A 19,050-nucleotide genomic window follows, 5' to 3' on the forward strand; every position below is an offset into this window, starting at 1 on the left:
CATAGTATGGAAGACAAAACACACCACACAACAATCATATCAAGCACAACAATTTTAGCTACTACAGTAACGGTGTGGGTCTGATCTTCACAGGTGACAGACCCGGGTCTGCAGGAACAGTCCAAATAATGATGCTAATAATGATGATGATGGTGGCGGCCCCCCGAACTGACCCGGGGCAGTGAGAACGAGGGTGGGCAACTGGGATACCCCGCTAGGGCCTACCAGTAGGCGGGCCTGACAGGGGGAGGTTGGAGTTCAGCAGCCGAACTGCTTGGGGGAAGATGTTCTTCCGTCTTGTGGTTTTGCATGGTATAGTACTGTAGCGGCGGCCCAATGGGAGGAGCTTATGAATCAGGCATATGAAAAGGCCAGTAGGCAACTAAAAACCAAATTTGTGCATAAGGGATATAGTGCCCGCAGGATAGAGATAATTAAAGATGAAGTGGGGTCCATAAACAGTGGTTGGGCACACCATGAAAGGTTGGGTGCTTGGTATTGTGGTATAGGCAAACCACTAAGCAAAGTTTGTATTCGAGTATACCAGCACTCTCAAATAGTTCAAAAATCACGCTCTTTATTGAGCTGATAATATGTCAGCTCAATAAAGAGCGTGATTTTTGAACTATTTGAGAGTGCTGGTATACTCGGGTCCATAGACCGGTCCACCCTATTAGACAGGAGGGAAACTATTGCCAGATCCAAGGGCATACCTCTTGTCACTAGTCTAGGCAAGAATACCCAGATGATCAGGGGGGTGATGCGGAAGATTTGGCCTTTACTAAGTGCCGACAGAGAATTGGGGCTATTGTTCCAAGATGAGCCCATTTTTTTCTGTCAGAAGAGGCAAAACGATACAAGATAGAGTGAGGCACATAGACACATCACCAAGCCCAATGGAGTCCAGCACGGGTAGGGCAGGAACGGTACCATGCCTGAATTGTAACGTATGCAATGGAATAATTAAAGGTGACACCATTGGCCATAGTGTTGAGCCGAAATTTTCGAAATTTCGCGTTACTATAATTACGCATGCGAAATTTGCTATTACGAAGCGAAATTATGGAAGAGTAATTGCCATTAAAATCGTAATTGAAAATACCGTAAGCGTAATTTTCAACGCGTAATTTCGCGTTTCGTTCATAACGTAATTTCGCGTTAAACCATAACGTAATTTCGCGTTAAACCATAACGTAATTTCGCATTTCTTCGTAATTTCGCGAATTTCGTAATTACTTGTTCGCAGGGTTGCTCGCGAATTTTCGCCAAAGGCAATTTCGTCAGCATGGCGAATTTTGATGCGAAATATCACTACATGGCGAATTTTATATGCGAAATAGCATTCCGTAACGCGAAAACGATGCAAAAATTAACGCTTACAGTAATATGAACTATCGCGAAATTACGTTATGTAACTACGCTTACAAACGGTTGCATGCAAGGCAAACGTAATTTCGCGATACCCACTGTAATGCAAAAATTTCGCGAAAATTACGCTTACGCGGAATTTCGCGAAATCCTTCTTCATTACGATTATGTACTTACGGCCATAATCGTAATTACACTTATTACACGAAATTTCGCGAAATCGTAATTAACCTCCTTAGCGGTAACCCCGTGTGTGACACGGGGTAAGCCGCCGGAGGGTGCCGCTCAGGCCCTGCTGGGCCGATTTAAATAATTTTTTTTTTGCTGGACGCAGCTAGCACTTTGCTAGCTGCGCCAGCACCCCGATCGCCGCCGCCGCGCGCCCGATCGCCGCTATCCGGTGCGGCGCGCGGCCCCCCCCAGACCCCTGCGCTGCCTGGCCAATCAGTGCCAGGCAGCGCCAAGGGGTGGATCGGGTCTCCCAATGACGTCCCGACGTCGGTGACGTCATCCCGCCCCGTCGCCATGGAGACGGGGAAAGCCCTCTAGGAAATCCCGTTCTTTGAACGGGATTTCCTGATCGCCTGTCGCCAGAGGCGATCGGCGGGGCGGGGGGGGATGCCGCTGAGCAGCGGCTATCATGTAGCGAGCCCTGGGCTCGCTACATGATTTTAAAAAAAAATGTTTTTAAAAAAACTGCTGCGCTGCCCCCTGGCGGTATTTTTCATACCGCCAAGGGGGTTAAGTCATTACGCTCATCTCTAATTGGCCATCCGCATACAGGTCAAAAGATCAAAATAAAGAGGAGACACTATTGTTCTACAACAGGAGTAGTATGGGCTCAAATGCCCCTGTGGTTCAATGTATGTAGGGGAAACCACGAGACCCGTTCATGCACGCATACAAGAACACAAAAGGGCAATTACAAAACATGCAGAGGGAGAGAAAAATGATGACACTTCTGTGGCCAGGCATTTCAAGGATGCAGGGCACAATGCTGACCAGTTGAGATGGTGTGTGCTGGAGGCGGTCAGTCCTCCAAAAAGCGGGGGTGATTTCGAGAAATTATTAAAACAAAGAGAAGCACAATGGATATATTTATTAGATGTTGTATCTCCTAGAGGAATGAATGAGAGGTTGCCTCTCAAATGTTTTTTTGTAATAGATAAGTATTTTATCTGTACTGTATTTTAATATCATGTTTTTTCTGCAGGTGGTTAAGTGGCAGTCCGCGATGGAAGTGCCCAGAATTACGGTCAGTTACATGAGGTTTTTATGTTTGGTAGCCTATCAGGAGTGCCAAACGACCGTTGGACTTTTATGCACTATGTAACACAGACACTAAGTGGAAAACATGGACTTTTAGGGTTAATTTGGTATGTGGGTGGAGTTTGTGGTTACTCGGGTGGAGCGCCTGGGGAGGTATATATATCTGTGTTACTGCATTCAATTGCTGTTTGACATCTGATGAAGGAGTATATCTGTAACATGTAGTGTCTTGTTCCTTGAATACACAGCAAAATTGCATTGCAGCCAGTGGTGTGCCATCTCTTTTATCTTCTTTGAAAGCTTTATTGACAACTGCTACTGCTACATTAAGCAAAACGTGCCTTAAAGAAGTGCAACGCACAGAAATGCACACTAAAGTGCACACAAGCGCAAACGTTTTTTGCCTTGCGCTTTCACACATTTCTCAGCGCAGCAGATGTGAACGAGGCCTAAAATACTGATGCGGTATTTTCCCGCCAAGATTTTTTTTTACCGCAAAAATTTTATGTATAGAGCCCATTATAGGTTCACATTTTACACCTTAGAAAAGGGAAAAATCTGCTCCGTATCTAGATTGGAATTTAGCACTTTAGACAGAAATAACCATCAGCTGCTCACAATGATGGTAGACGCTATGGTGACAGCTGTCACTCTGCAACTCCCATTGTAACAGGATACAGGATCTCTCGTATGGTGGGCTGTCAAAGGACTGTACCACTACCGAGGGGTGTCCAGCATATCAAGCCACTTAGTGAAGAAATTACATGAGTCAAAACGTGAGATAATCTCGTTGCTATCCAGATTAGCTCTCACATACTTCCTCTTGCTTCTGTATTGTGTTTTATATGCTGGTAGTTCTCCGAGTCGTGCCTCCGGCCCCTCCCTGCCGCCCCTGAAGCAACCTAGCCTCTTACACGTGCAGCCCATCGCTGCTTCCGGGTTCCCGCAGAGCGAGACCTCGGTATGGCGGCAGAGGAGGAAGCCGCGGCCAGGGAGCTGGTTGCAGCGGTGCTGCGAGAGTTGTCCGCTCCTGAGGGACACCCGAGGCCGCAGAACCGGAGCCTGAGCCGCGCAGAGGTGGAGGGGGAGCTGTGTGAGGCGTTGTTGCGGCTGCTGGGGGGCAGGTGAGGCACGGGTACAGCTTATAATGAGTATGTTGCAGCAGCACATCAATGCGAATTGAGGTAAAATGTGCAAAAGTGAAGGTGTTGCTCTAGGCAATTATTATTTTTGATCGGGACGTTTTTTCTGTGCAGTGGGATAGGACATTGTGTTGGAGGCAGGTGAGGTTCAGGGGCAATAAGGGGACCATCCTACTGGGAGGCAACTGGTCCTGTACAGGGGGATGAGGGGGACGTTGTACAGAGGAGGTAGCTGGTGGTCTTGTACAGGGAGATGATGGGGACGTTGTACTGAAAGCCAGCTGGTCCTGTATAGGGGGATGTTGTACAGGGAGGCAGCTGGTCCTGTACAGGGGGATGAGGGGGATGTACAAGGGAGGCAGCTGGTCCTGTACATGGGGATGAGGGGGATGTTGTACAGGAGAGGCAGCTGGTCCTGTACAGGGGAATGAGGGGGACTATGTACAGGGAGACAGCTGGTCCTGTACAGGGGGATGAGGGGGACGTTGTACAGTGGAGGCAGCTGGTCCTATACATGGTGATGAGGGGGACGTTGTACAGGGGAGGCAGCTGATCCTGTACAGGGGGATGAGGGGGACGTTGTACAGGGGAGACAGCTGGTCCTGTACACGGGAGGCAGCTGTTCCTGTACAGGGGGATGTGGGGGACATTGTACTCGGAGGCAGCTGGTCTTGTACAGGGGGATGAGGAGGATGTTTTACGGGGGAGGCAGCTGGTCCTGTACAGGGGGATGTTGTACGGGGGAGGCAGCTGTTCCTGTACAGGGGGATGTGGGGGACATTGTACTGGGAGGCAGCTGTTCCTGTACAGGGGGATGTGGGGGACATTGTACTGGGAGGCAGCTGGTCCTGTACAGGGGGATGAGGAGGATTTTTTTATGGGGGAGGCAGCTGGTCCTGTACAGGGGGATGTTGTACGGGGGAGGCAGCTGTTCCTGTACAGGGGGATGTGGGGGACATTGTACTGGGAGCAGCGGGTCCTGTACAGGGTGGATGAGGACATTGCACTGGGAAGTAGTTGATGATGAGGGGCAGTTCCTTCTGTATGGGTTGGATCAGGAGTAGAGATGGTCAATAAGATACAAATAATTTTGTCTTGCAAGCATATGTAATGCAGGTTGTATACAACTTGCAATTATTGCAGAGTAGGTGAGGCCGAGGAGCAGCGCCTTCCATATTTGGGAGGGCAGGGCAAAAAGTTCACACGAAATTTCAGAGACATGCTGCGATGATCAGACAATGGGTGCGTTCATACGTGTATCAGAATCAGAATCATTTATTTCGCCAAGTACAACAGGGGTTGTACCCGAAATTATAGAATATATATATATATATATATATATATATCACATAACTATAATGGAGGACTCGTGGGGAAGTCTGGAGTGCTATGTGAGTGGAGCGACCACATCTACCTGTGGCGCTCAACAGCTCTGCAGCTAATTCCAGATGCCCGCAGTTGTCCCGGAAGAGAATAGATAGAGAGAAGAAGAGAGAGGATAGGCAGAGAAAGAAAAAATGAGTTCCCCTGGGGCTACAGGTCGAAGCACCCCTGCGTACAGTTTGTTAGTCCGTTTGCTGTAATGGCCATTCCACGTGTGTGGCTTCCTGAGGGGGGCTATAGCCCGACTTGCTACCCAGACCGTGATTGGTCAGGAGGCCCCAAATCCGTTAGATGGTGGTTGCAGAAAGAGGGGGCCCTGGTGCTCCTGGGAGCCAAAAATACTGTGGTCTGTTGGATAAACCCTAGCTCTGTTGGAGGTGAACTGAGTGGACTGGTGGAAGAGCACCGGTCCGCAGAGTGGACCACGTTGGTGCACTGTGCTGCCGATGCCTGTGCCCCGCAGAAGGGCCCAGCGGCAGGCCCTGGGTATGGATTCTGTTGTAAGAACATGAGCCGAGCTGCGCACTAATGGACATTGTGCACATTACACCCGCATCACAAATGACTGGCAACATTTTCCCAGAAGACACTCATTTTGAAATGCGGCTGTAGCACATCACGGATTTGGTGTGAACGTAGCCTAAGATGCAAAGAATCCCAGTTTGCATGCAAATTTAAAACCAATTGGGTGCAGAGCTTGGAATTGTCAATCAAATGCAGCAGGAAGTGCATATGACCTGCCCAGTTCCAAGCTGTATCCAATTCACATTATATTTGCATACAAGAGAGATTCCTCTGTACCAGGCAAGTGGAGTTGGAGTCGGAACAATTTTAGGTAATTGGAGTCTGTGTTTTTTTAAACTGAGTGGTCAGGTGATTTTTGTACAGACTCCACAGCCCTGCTGTCTGTACAGTGGGCATAAAGACATGGTTGTTGGGTAAGGCTCACAGATATCCTGCTCTGTGCAGGGGGATGAGGAGGACATTGCAAATAGAGAGGCAGGTAATGCTCAGGGCCAGGTGCTTCTGTATGAGGGAGAGGGAGTTAGCGGACTTTATAGTACTTCATGTGACTTACTAGAGTACGAAGAAGGAGAAAAGGGCACCTGTACATTAATCTGTGCATTTAATTAATGATATAATGAAATCAGTTTCTAATAACATGCTATTCAATTTCTGTCTGTCCGCATGTAAAGAAATTGTTTACTGTCAAGTATTAGGGCTTATTCACACTAGTAAGTGTTTAAAAATGTATCAAAATGCATGAATAAAACTCATGAATGGGTCAGTGGGTTTTTGTGCATTTCCATGCATTTCTATGAGATTTAATCACTCCCATTGAGTTGAAATGCACTGCTCAGCAACTCACTGTTGTAGTTTGTATGATAAAATGGAAGTCTGTGGATTTTCATGTTACCATGTAAACCGCACATTATGTGCAGTGCGTCTGTAATAAATGTTTGTTGGTTGCTATTGGCAACAACACTAAACCTTTGTTCGGCACCATATCACAGGAAGTTTGATAACTTGACACTCATCACAGCAAACAGCATAGGCGATAGAACTTCTTAGACGTTGTCAAAGCTTCAAGAGTTTATTTGTAAAACAAATATACAGATGTGTTCAGTAGCAATATCTTCGATACAGGTTAACCTTGGCAAAGCAAAATGATCTGTAGACTCTTATGCGTTCCTTGCATACTTGATCTATCCCTAATAGCTAGCTCCCAGGCTTCTCTTTGTTACATCTATGCTAATTGCACTTAGCCTATACACAGCATACAAATAATGTAGTATGAAAGTAGAAACAGGAGTGAATAAAGTCATCAGTCAGAAGTACCCACCAGGAGCCCATGTTGGCTCTTATACTGACCTCTGAAGAGTTAAATGTGACATCATCTGAGCAGAGATGGATCAATAACTCATCGCCTGTTATTGGCTGATAACAATCCGTGATATCATGACAAGCACAGTCTTTACTGCGCATGCCCTGGAAAATTCCATTTTCCGTTGACCTGTCCCTTCTTCTGAGAAGAACATTTGTTTAATGTACTTGGCTATTGTTTACCTTTAGGGAATATGAAAACACTCGATGTTTACAAAAAAGACTGCCTTGATGTCTGTACATCGTAGTTGATAAAGCTCTCTGGCCTTGTGCAGTCCGAATCACACTGTTCTTCAGTGCTCCTAGAAATGCTTCTAAAAGGGAGACTCTGCAAATCAAGTCTTTTAACTAACCTCAGTTAAAGTAACTGAGGCCTAGGAATTAAAGCATACTTAAATTTTAACAGCTCTAAAAAGTCCCCTGATCCATTAAACTCACCTCCCATGCTAACCCTTGTGGCCCTCCCCAGAAGAATACTGTTGGTACTCTTTCTTCTGGGAAATTGATTAGCATCTCAATGACAAAAGATGTTCCCAACTGTCCTGATTGGACATTTGCCCCCCCCCCCCCCCTCTATGTCCTAAGGCAAAATGAGTACTTTAGGTCGGGAAGAATGTACTCTCTGCAATCTTTCAATTAAGAGTCTCTCCTCACTTACCCATCTAGAATGAGGATAAGTGGCTGAATATGGATTGTGTGAGATTGTCTAATATTGTGACCCGTGTAGTGAGAATGATGTTACCTGTGTTGGCTCACCCTTTACTGGGATCGCTCTCCCCACCCTTTTTGTCACCTGAAAATGTGTCCGGATCTCGATTTTTTACTTCTCATTTCGAGAATCAAAACCCTTCTGCTTTCCAGCCACATTTTCAGGTGACAAAGAGGGTGGGGAGAGTCCCAGTAAAGGGTGAGCCAACACAGGTAACATCATCCTCACTACACGGGTCACAATATGAGACAATCTCACACAATCCATATTGAGCCACTTATCCTCATTCTAGATAGGTAAGTGAGGAGGGACTCTTAATTGAAAGATTGCAGAGAGTACATTCTTCCCGACCTAAAGTACGCATTTTGCCTCAGGACATAAGGGGGGCAAAGGTCCAATCAGGACAGTTGGGAACATCTTTTGTCATTGAGATGCTAATCAATTTCCCAGAAGAGTACCAACAGTATTCTTCTGGGGAGGGCCAGAAGGGTTAGCATGGGACGTGAGTTTAATGGATCAGGGGACTTTTTGGAGTAGAGAGGTAGAATCATGGGATACATCAGGTAGCACCCCGGGGACTCTCTATGATGGAAGGGTGATGGGACTAAAACAAGGGAGTTTAAAAATAGCGCCCTTAGTCCGGGAGGATGAAGGACCATGGACACACGGTTTTTGCATCCCATAGTCCCTAGAGTTTAAAGGTTCAAATATATCTTGTATAATAAGAAGGTAAACCGTGATGGTAAAAGTGGGGGTTCCTACGACTCCTAAAGCTCAGGTAGTCACCCTGCCAGTGACTACCCAGGAACCCAACCTACCATCATGTGGGACACATCAAGTTGTAAAAAGTGGCCCTTTTCAGCTAAATCAACTGAGGCGACTCCAGTTATGGAGGCCCAGGTTCAATTGATCACTTGGCAGATTAACTTAGAAGAGTTGGTAATATCTACCCTAACTGCAGCACTGGCACTGCCACCCTGGTACAGGCTTTTATGTCATGGGCACATTCCACAGGGAATAGTGTAGCCAGAAGAAGATCCCAGGATTTAGCAGATACAATCTTGGGAGGCATGGGCGCTGGAATGGGGGTAGCAAACAGTGTAGACATAGAAGGGATGACAGAGGTCATTCAACAATTAAGGCACATTGGGACAACAGAATGTGGGTAGTACCCAACATCATCTGAACTTGGTTTTGGAACAGTTAACGCACAACACATGTAAAGTTCAGGGGTACACTCAAAGGCACATTCAAATAATTCTTCAGAAGATGGTTGCACATGATAAGGATACTGCATGGGAGACAGCATGCCTGTCTATGCAGACCGAGTTAACAGTGGATTTTAAAGAGACACTGAAGCGAAAAAAAATATGATATAGTGAATTGGTTGTGTACTATGAATAATTACTAGAAGATTAGCAGCAAAGAAAATATTCTCATACTTTTATTTTCAGGTATATAGTGTTTTTTCTAACATTGCATCATTCTATAATATGTGCAGATTACACAACACTCAACATTCAAAATGAGTCTTTCAGAGCAGTCTGTGAAGTAATGACCTCTCCTCTAGCAGAGGAAAAGTAAATAGTCCAGGAACAGTTGAGATAATAAAAGTCAGATAACAGCCCTCTCCACGACTAACTTAGTTGGAGAGCTTAATGGCTTGTTTGCATAGAGATAACAACTGGAGTTTCTCAACTCTTCCTGTACTGGAAACAATTAGACTGATGTATCTGATCTTAATGTTTTATTTCTTAGCTGTGCTACACATACAAATCATAAAGGTGGCCATACACTGGCCCGATTCGCGGCCGTTTCGACAGCAGATTCGATCCCGGGATCGAATCTGCTGCCAATCGTTCGCACTAAACGCACCCGCCGATCCGATTTCCTCCCGAAATCGGATCGGTCCGTCGATCGCGCCGTGCGGGAAATTACCCTCGATCGCCCGCGGGTAGGGTGCGCGTCGCTAGCGGCATCCGATCAGGTATACATTACCTGACGCTGGCTCCCGGGCGTCTTCTCAGCGCTGCACTGCTCTGTTACGGCTCCATCCCGGCGCTTCCTGTGTCACTGCAGTGACCAGGAAGTTCAAATAGAGGGCGCTCTATTTGAACTTCCTGGTCACGGAGTGACACAGGAAGCGCCGGGATGGAGCAAGAACAGAGCGGTGCGGTGCAGCGCGGAGAAGACGCCCGGGAGCCAGCGTCAGGTAATGTATAGGGGAGGGGGCACAGGCGGCAGGAGCAGCTCAACAGATTGTGATCGGTTTCAGGCTGAAATCGATTCACAATCTGTTTGCAGTAAAGGCAGCCATACAATCCCTCTCTGATCAGATTCGATCAGATAGGGATCTGTCAGCTGGTCGATCTAATGGCAAATCGACCAGTGTATGGCTACCTTAATATCATTTTTTTTTTCGCTTCAGTGTCTCTTTAAGATAATGGCTCAAGCCTTATCAGAAGGTAAAACTCCTTTACAACTGAGACTTGACAAGGAGAGATTTATCGATTTTCTTGGGGAAGGATCTTTTGCATGGAGGCACCGAGATGTCTGGGTAAACAGGTGGAAAGGGTGCAACAATTATTTATGCACCGCTACTTCCTTAGTTCCTACCGATGGAAAAACCCAGGTTGTATTTCCAGTAGTATCACTGGGGACACCTGTTTCCTCCACACATGTCTTACACCATGACCTGAGAGGTCAACATTTTTTGGTGCTAGACGGAGAGGTGAAACAAGTAGACTTGTCGTCATGCCGGCAATTCTCAGAGAAGTACCTGTGTTTGCCGGGGCAAGTCAGATGGAGTGAGGAAGCATGCTGGCTCAATAACACAGAATGTGCAGCTGCCATTCAAAATATCCATCCTAAAGCCAAACCAATATCTCCGGTGGTTGAAAGAAAAGTTTTTTTTAAAACATGTCTACGGACACATTCAGTGTACATTTTCATAATTGTTCCGACAAGGTTGATCTCCCAAGAGGAACTTATTGTGTGAGCGGAGATCCCATATGGATCCAGTCATCAAGGTTTGACTACGTTATTTCTCAAATTGTTAAGAGAACTCTAAAGTTCAAAGCTCCACAGGAAGTGCCCATCCTGAGGGATAACACGCCATGTGACAAATGGGTACAGGTTTTGACACAAGACCACACTTTGTTACAACGGTTAAACAAACAAAACACTAAACTAGAGGTGATATTTCACTATGATCAAGGGGATCTTAAAGAGGTTGAACACAAATATAATCAGGTGAGTTCCAGTCTGACCTGGTGGAAAAGGTTTCTGTCAATGTTCCAGGGACACTCGGACTGGGCCTCTTCAGTTCAAAACTTCTTTCTACACCCACTGGTCGTAATGATGGGGATTACAATCTTGGGCATCATTACACAGGTGAGTTTGTGTGTGAAATTACGCAAACAAATCAACATGGTTAAGAGATTGGTGTCAGATAAACAATTTCATAAGCCAATATTTCCAAGCTAAGCAACATACAAGATAAGGTGTATAGCTTTCAGCAGTACCTATGATGATGGAGCTGATTGTTTAAAGGTGTTTTTTTTTTTTTTTTAGAAGACACCTGGCACTGTTCCGTTGCCTAACAGACAAACAAGTTTCACTTTTCCATGAACATGCAAGTTTGTAAGGGATACGCATGTGACGCAAATGTTGAGTTTGGTCAATAGGGACCTTAGAAATAGGGCATCCCAAGAGAGCCTGGTTAAAAGGAGGCCAAGAGGTCTTGCTCTCTCTCCCAGGGATAACCACCTAGAGCAGAGAAAGTGTGTGAGCACGAGCATCGAAAAGTGAAACATAAAGGAAAGAATCATGGGTACTGTCTGAACCAGAAGAAGGGATCTGTAGATCAAGCCTTTTCAGGGGGGCTGTTAGAATTTAAGTATGCTTGAATTTCCAAAACAGATGCTATCTTAATATAGCATTAAAGGACAACTCAGGTGAGAAGAATATGGAGGCTGCAATATTTATTTTCTTTTAACCATCTTAGCGGTATGGACGAGCTCAGCTCGTCCATCACCGCCGATGGCTGCCGCTCAGGCCCTGCTGGGCCGATTTTGTTCAAATAAAGAGCAGCACACGCAGCCGGCACTTTGCCAGCCGCGTGTGCTGCCCGATCGCCGCCGCTCTGCGGCGATCCGCCGCAAGCAGCGGCGAAAGAGGGTCCCCCCAGCCGCCTGAGCCCAGCGTAGCCGGAACAAAAAGTTCCGGCCAGCGCTAAGGGCTGGATCGGAGGCGGCTGACGTCAGGACGTCGGCTGACGTCCAGGACGTCACTCCGCTCGTCGCTATGGCGACGATCTAAGCAAAACAAGGAAGGCCGCTCATTGCGGCCTTCCTTGTTTATTCTGGGCGCCGGAGGCGATCGGAAGAACGCCTCCGGAGCGCCCTCTAGTGGGCTTTCATGCAGCCAACTTTCAGTTGGCTGCATGAAATAGTTTTTTTTTTATTTAAAAAAAAACCTCCCGCAGCCGCCCTGGCGATCTTAATAGAACGCCAGGGTGGTTAAACAATACCAGTTGCCTGGCAGCCCTGCTAATCTATTTGGCTGTGGTAGTGTCTGAATCACAATAGAAACAAGCATGCAGCTAATCTTGTCAGATCTGGCAATAATATCAAACACCTGATCTGCATATGCTTGTTCAGGGTCTATGGCTGAAAGTATAAGAGGCAGATGATCAGCAGGGCTGCCAGGTAACTGGTATTGTTTAAAGGGAAATAAATATGGCAGCCTCCATATTATTCTCACCTGAGTTGTCCTTTAAAGAGTAACTGTTAGCCCCAAAACTGAAAATTAAATCTCTCTTGCAATGTTTTATTTACTATTTAAATGAGCCAAAAAGGCATTGTAGAAGTTAAAAATCAATATAATTTTTTTTTACTATGTATCCTTTTACCCAAGCTCCGGACGCAAAGCCGCATATCAGATACTGCTGAGCATGCATTGCATGCCTAGCTCTGCCCGACCCCCCTCTCCCCCCCAGGACCAGGTGCCGATATATGCTCACCCCAAACAGCTGGCCGCTCTGACACGGAGAGAGAGCGGGAGCACTTCCAGCGCCGCCACCGCAGAGCAGCCGCCGCCGAGTCACATGTGAGAGATGCACGTGCATCTTGGGTAAAAGGATACATAGTAAAAAAATTATATTGATTTTTAACTTCTACAATTCCTTTTTGGCTCATTTAAATAGTAAATAAAACATTGCAAGAGAGATTTAATTTTCAGTTTTGGGGCTAACAGTTACTCTTTAAAGCTACATTAAGATGGCATCTGCTTTGGGAACACAAATCTCCTGGCCAGGAAGCTGACACTTTACAGTCAGACAAGGATACGTTTTCTTCTGGTCTCCTAATCTACATAAATACAAAGAATATAGAGGCTGCCATATGTATTTTTTTTTAAACAATACCACTTGCCTGGCAGTCCTGCTGATCTATTTTACTGCAGTAGTGTCTGAATCACACCAGAAACAAGCATGCAGCTAATCTGGTCAGATCTGACAATGTCACCTGATCTGCGGCACGCTTGTTCAGGGTCTATGGCTAAAGGTATTCGAGGCAGAGGATCAGTAAGCTAAATAGGACAGCCTCCATATCCTTTTTGTTACAGAGGTCCTTTAAGAAGAGGTAAGCCTGTGGATCCTGTAGAGGCTTCCTACGCCTTCCTCTGGTCCCTCATTGCTGAGTGCAGACTCTCTGAAGATTAGGGACAAAGCCTTGTTGGTAGGAACATTGGGCCCATGCTCCTCTTCAGGCACTAGTATGGCTGTAATGCGCCTGCACAAATACGGCCACATCTGTGCAGTAAGCTAGAGCTGCTTGTGCCAGAAGAGGAGTGCAGCCTCTGATATGGAAGGTCCCAGGCAGAGGAGGAGGACAGTGTGGAAAGCCTCTGGAGGATCTCTCTCCTTTGGTAATATCCTTAGGATATTACCTCCTCTCCTTACGTAATATCTTTTTGATGCCTCAGCTTCTCTTTAAGCTACGTAACATGATAGGTAAAGATAGTTTGAAACAAGCAAGGAATGAGAAATAGCAGAGCTGAGGCATTAGTCCAGGAATTGGAGCAATGTTTGGGTACCTGGACTCCTCAGCCCTGATAAATAGTTCAGATAGCAAGCACTGGTCAACCTCAAAAGACACCAGTAGACCATGATTATCATCCATGTAGAATGGTCTATTGTGGCAGATCCATTTTAGTTATAATCCGTTGTAGGCTCGGTCCACACTTGTCCGGTTCCAGATTGGATCTGTGTCAAACGGATCTGTTTTTCTGAAAAACTCATCCGTTTGACACAGATCTGATCTGGATATAGGGCACGTTCCGTGTCCGCACGTCGATCGCATTGGTACGTACACATCGGCTGCTCACCTGTTTCACTTTTCCTGCCGCTCTGTCCCTTCCGCAGCCTGGAGGCCAGCAGAAGCATGGCTCTCCATAGGCTGCAACAGGCCAATTCTGCCTAGCAACAGGAAGAATTTTCATTGGTTTAATATAAATCAATGAGAATTCTCGCTTTTGCTAAAGATTCTTATTGGTCTATTGCAGCCCAATGGAGAATCTCCATGCTTCTCTCGGCCTCTGGGCTCTTCAGAATGGAACGAGCAGCAGTGATGGACAGTGGGGCGCTCGAGTACGATGTTGCTGACGAACGGGTGACGCAGATGCGGCGAATAGCCTAGTGAGAGCGGACAGCGTCCGTTCTCATAGGCTTGTGTTGGACACATTTTCACACAAAACATTTATATCGCGCTTTTCTCCTGGCGGACTCAAAGCGCCAGAGCTGCAGCCACTAGGACACGCTCTATAGGCAGTAGCAGTGTTAGGGAGACTTGCCTAAGGTCTCCTACTGAATAGGTGCAGGTTTACTGAACAGGCAGAGCCAAGATTCGAACCCAGGTCTACTGTGTCAGAGGCAAAGCCCTTAGCCATTACACTATCCAGCCACATTTTCTCATCCAGTGTCAAATCTGGACTCTCCGTTACGTTTTCTTTCCGTGCAACACGGATCCGTGTGCAATCAGTGTTTCTGCACGAGTGGAAGTGGGTCCTATTTTTTTAACACTGATACGTTTATAAAACAAGTGTGAACCGGCCCTAAGTCTGTGGAATACACAGGACTGACTGTTCATTCAGAAACCTTCACCCCCAGTTTTCAGCTTCCACTAATGATAATATTGGTAAACTGTTGTTGTGTGTTAATTGCATTCAAACGTGCCATGTTGTCTTCAAACAAAAAAAAGTGTGAAACCTATGATATAATATTATGTGTTTTGAATGCAGGGTGCTGAAGTTGCATTAATAACACAGAACTCTGGGCATTGCTAAAGAATAGATGCCTGTTGGAAATACAGTAACATAATTTCCCAGGAAGACTACAGACAATAGTCTCTTTTGTTTGAATTCTTCTGATCTGAACCTGAATCTTTACACATGCACACCGTGGCAGGGGCTGTTAACTCACCCTTGTCACCGCCTCTAGCCGCTGTGCTAAACATCAAGTTCAGCTCTCTAATACTTCCTTATTTACAGCTGAAAGAAGGAAGCATTGGACATAAGCAGCCGGTCTTAAAATTAGGCCAAAGCAACCGTAAATGCACAACACAGAACATATTACATCATTTATTACGCAGCTCTGGTGTTCATAAAGAACACAGAGGTACATTAATAAGGTTGATGCTTAAAGAGAACCCAAGGTCTAATGGAACAACACAAGATACCTGCCTGCCTAGGAAGAGGGAAGCCTCTAGTTCCTCCGTGTTATTCTTGCCCCCTCCCCCCGCCCCCCCCCCGCTACCACTTGCACCCTAAATGTTTGTGGCCATGCTCCTCTTTCTGCACAAACTCGGCCATCCTGCACTCATGTGAGTACTCCCGCACCTGTGCTCTATCTGGTCAGGCACATACATGCGGGGAGCATGGCCACAATAACTTCTGCCAAGCTCTTATCTGATATGTTACAGGGTTCCGTGTCCAGCAATGGTGGAGGTGAGGAGGATATGGGAAGCCTCTGCAGGGTCCAGAGGCCTCTCTTCTCCTAGGCAAGTATCTTTTTCTCCTCCATCTGCCTTGTGGATGGCACAGTTCTGGCTCCTGTTCTGTTCTGGACCATTGCCTCTTTATACAGTTGTTATTCTGTGGGGGGAGAGGCTGCGCATCCCTAAACACATGTTGCAATTGAATGGTTAATCGCACAGGCATACACCGCCTCTGCCACACTGAAAAATGCATGCCCTGCATCCAAGACAAGTGCTAACATTTATTAAACTAGGAGGAACTTTAGCTTCCAATATGGTTTGCATGCAAAGTATATTATACTAGACACTTGCGCCACGGTGAGGCAAACCTCCGGGCAAGTGACCTAACCTAAATTTAAAACCTTGGGAGAAGCTAAGCAAAAAGAAAAAGTGTAACTTACATTTTGTTGAACAGCGAAGAGAACGGTATGCACTGGCAGAGGCCTGTGCGATTAACCATTCAATTGCAACATGTGTTTAGGGATGCTCAGCCCCTCCCCCCACCTTTTCTTAACTTTGTAACTCAGGTTAGCTGCTCCTAGCCCCTCCTCCTGAGTTTCCTGTTTGCATAATAAGTAGTAGCAGATTTGCATATGATTTGCATCTGAGTTGAATGCAAAGTGTGCAGAAAATCTATTCAGGTGCTACACACTGAGCTGGTGGTCATTTCAGGTGCAGCCTTAGTTGTTGTTCTGTGATCAATGTGGCTCTCAGGGATGGGTGCATGGAACGCAGCTGTCACTAGACAACTGACGTGAGAGGTGGGAGCACACGCAGCCAGTCTGCTGAAATTTTGCATCCTGGCAACAAAAAGAGGCTATAAACAGAACGTACATTTCAACAGGCTGCCTTCGCAACAGGTTAAAGAGTACATCCAGCGGAAAATAGAGAGCCTGCAATGTAAGGTTCTCTTATTATTGCTGCAAGGATCAGCTGGTGGTATGGTTAATTAAATGCTCACCTGCTGGCCCGTAATTAATGACAGAAACTCCACCACCCTCCTTGGCAAAGCCGCCGTGGTGGTCTAAAGTCTTCCGAAGCTCTGTGGCCACCCCCACCTGCTTGCTGCTCTAGCTCCGCAACTGCAGCGTGAGTGGTATCTGCTCATTTGGGAGTGGGCCGCGGCAAGGAGGTGGCGTCGGCCACAGAGGTTTGGAAGACTTCAGGAAACATGGCCACGAACTGCCTTACAGATTAATGGGGGTGGTAGAGTTACTGTCATTAAAGAATTGCAGGTGAGTAATTAACCCTTCCACCCGCTGATCCTTGCAGCAATGATGGAGAGCCTTTCATTGCAGGTTCTCTATTTTACACTGAAAGTAATCTTTAAAGAGAACTCGAGGTGGCATATGACAATCCTAATAGGACCCAGAGGCATGTCATGTGCACAATGACATGCCTCTGGGTCATTGTACCGTCGCTGCCAGTCCCCCCTCCCCCTTTGTGCCGCACTGCACCCCCTTAAAAGATCGCCAGGCTAGCGACCATCTGCTTGTCGCTAGCTGGCTTTATTTATGTAAGGCTGTCAGTCAGCCTCTTAGCATCTCCGCCTGGGTTCTCTTTAAAGGGAAGGTTCAAGCAAAATAAAAAAATGAGTTTCACTTACTTGGGGCTTCTACCAGCCCCATGCAGCCATCCTGTGCCCTCGTACTCATTCACTGCTGCTCCAGTCCCCCGCTGGCAGCTTGCCGACCTCGGAGGTCGGCGGGCCGCATTGCGTACATTTTTACGCATTCCCGCTAGTGCAGAAACGTTAACACATACATTTTTACGCATTACTGGTTCAATGCGTACATTTTTACTCATTGAACCAGTAATGCGTAAAAATGTATGTGTTAATGTTGCTGCACTAGCGGGAATGCGTAAAAATGTACGCAATGCGGCCTGCCGACCTCCGAGGTCGGCAAGCTGCCAGCGGGGGACTGGAGCAGCAGTGAGTGACTGCGAGGGCACAGGATGGCTGCAGGGGGCTGGTAGAAGCACCAGGTAAGTGAAACTCATTTTTTTATTTTGCTTGGACCTTCCCTTTAAGCACAACTGTGATGAAAAACCTCTCATATAATAAGCATGCAAGGCTGCCACAGATTTGTGCATTGTACCTTACTGTGTGTGTTTCTGTGATGTTTTTTGTTTTGTGCTAAAAACAAATGTATGAATTATTTTTCCAAACTCTTTTATAGATTTATTTATGTTCATGATTGTATTCAACAAATAACTAGATACTGTAAATGTAGGTAAGCCAACCTTTTGTTATTGGTTTTGGAAGCCTGCATAGAGACAATAAATCATGGAGGTAGAGCAGTCAGCTGGGGAGACATACTTTATATAACTCTGTTGAGTGAGCAGTCAGGAGATGTCCCAGCAGGCCCAGCCTTCATTCCTCACATACCAAACATGCACTGTTTGCTTAAAGCACAACTCCAGGCTAATCAGAAATGGCACATTTGAAAGAAGAAAATAGATGCATTTTAAACTGGCAATAACATGCTTTATTTTTGAGAAGATGTACTATGGACAGATGACTCAATAGTGGCACTGTGATGAAAACATAGATTCCATTATGTCTTGTGGAAAGGAAACACAGCATTACAGAGTAAGAACCGCATACCAGCAGCCACACATAAAGCTGGCAGTGTGATGGTGCTCCGCTTCCTCAGGATGTGTAGAGCTTGTCATTGTTACAGGAACCATGAATTCATCACTGTGCTAGAGAATTCTTAAAGGACAACTGTAGCAAGAGGGCTATGGAGGCTGCCATATTTATTTCATTTTAAGTTACACCGGTTGCCTGGCTTCCATGCTGATCCTCTGCCTCTAATACTTTTAGTCATAGCCCCTGAACAAGCATGCAGCAGATCAGGTGTTTTTTTTTTTTTTACATTTTCAGATCTGACTGGATTAGCTGCATGCTTGTTTCTGGTGTTATTTAGACACTACTGCAGCCAAATATATCAGCAGGGCTGCCAGGCAACTGGGAACCTAAGATGTACTAATAGCCTGTGTTTATACTCACCTGGGGCTTCCTCCAGCCCCATGTGGTCAGTGGAGTCCCTCGCCATACTCCTCAGCCGCTTTGCTCTGCCGCTATCTGGCCCCGTAATCAGGCAGGCCGCACTCTTCAGTGCATGCAGTAATACTGTGCAGACGCAGAATCTTCCAGGAGCGTGGCAGGGAACTAGAGATAAGACTGCATGCTATACAGCCTTACCTAACACCTCAGTGCTGTCTGCAATCATGAATGGTGTTGTACAGAGCTCTACCT

At 46.3% G+C, this 19,050-nt stretch overlaps 1 protein-coding gene across 1 annotated transcript in view; it reads left to right on the plus strand.

Annotated features, from left to right (window-relative positions):
• The first annotated feature begins 3,579 nt into the window (after positions 1-3,579).
• PPM1F (protein phosphatase, Mg2+/Mn2+ dependent 1F) overlaps positions 3,580-19,050 on the plus strand; it is a 59,825-nt gene continuing 44,354 nt past the window's right edge. The window contains exon 1 of the mRNA XM_068271570.1: positions 3,580-3,761. Within this exon, the coding sequence (XP_068127671.1) occupies positions 3,601-3,761 (161 nt within the window). The 5' untranslated portion in view covers positions 3,580-3,600. The remainder of the gene's footprint in view (positions 3,762-19,050) is intronic.

The sequence above is a fragment of the Hyperolius riggenbachi genome, chromosome 1 (genome assembly GCF_040937935.1).
Source record: "Hyperolius riggenbachi isolate aHypRig1 chromosome 1, aHypRig1.pri, whole genome shotgun sequence".
NCBI classification, from domain to species: domain Eukaryota; kingdom Metazoa; phylum Chordata; class Amphibia; order Anura; family Hyperoliidae; genus Hyperolius; species Hyperolius riggenbachi.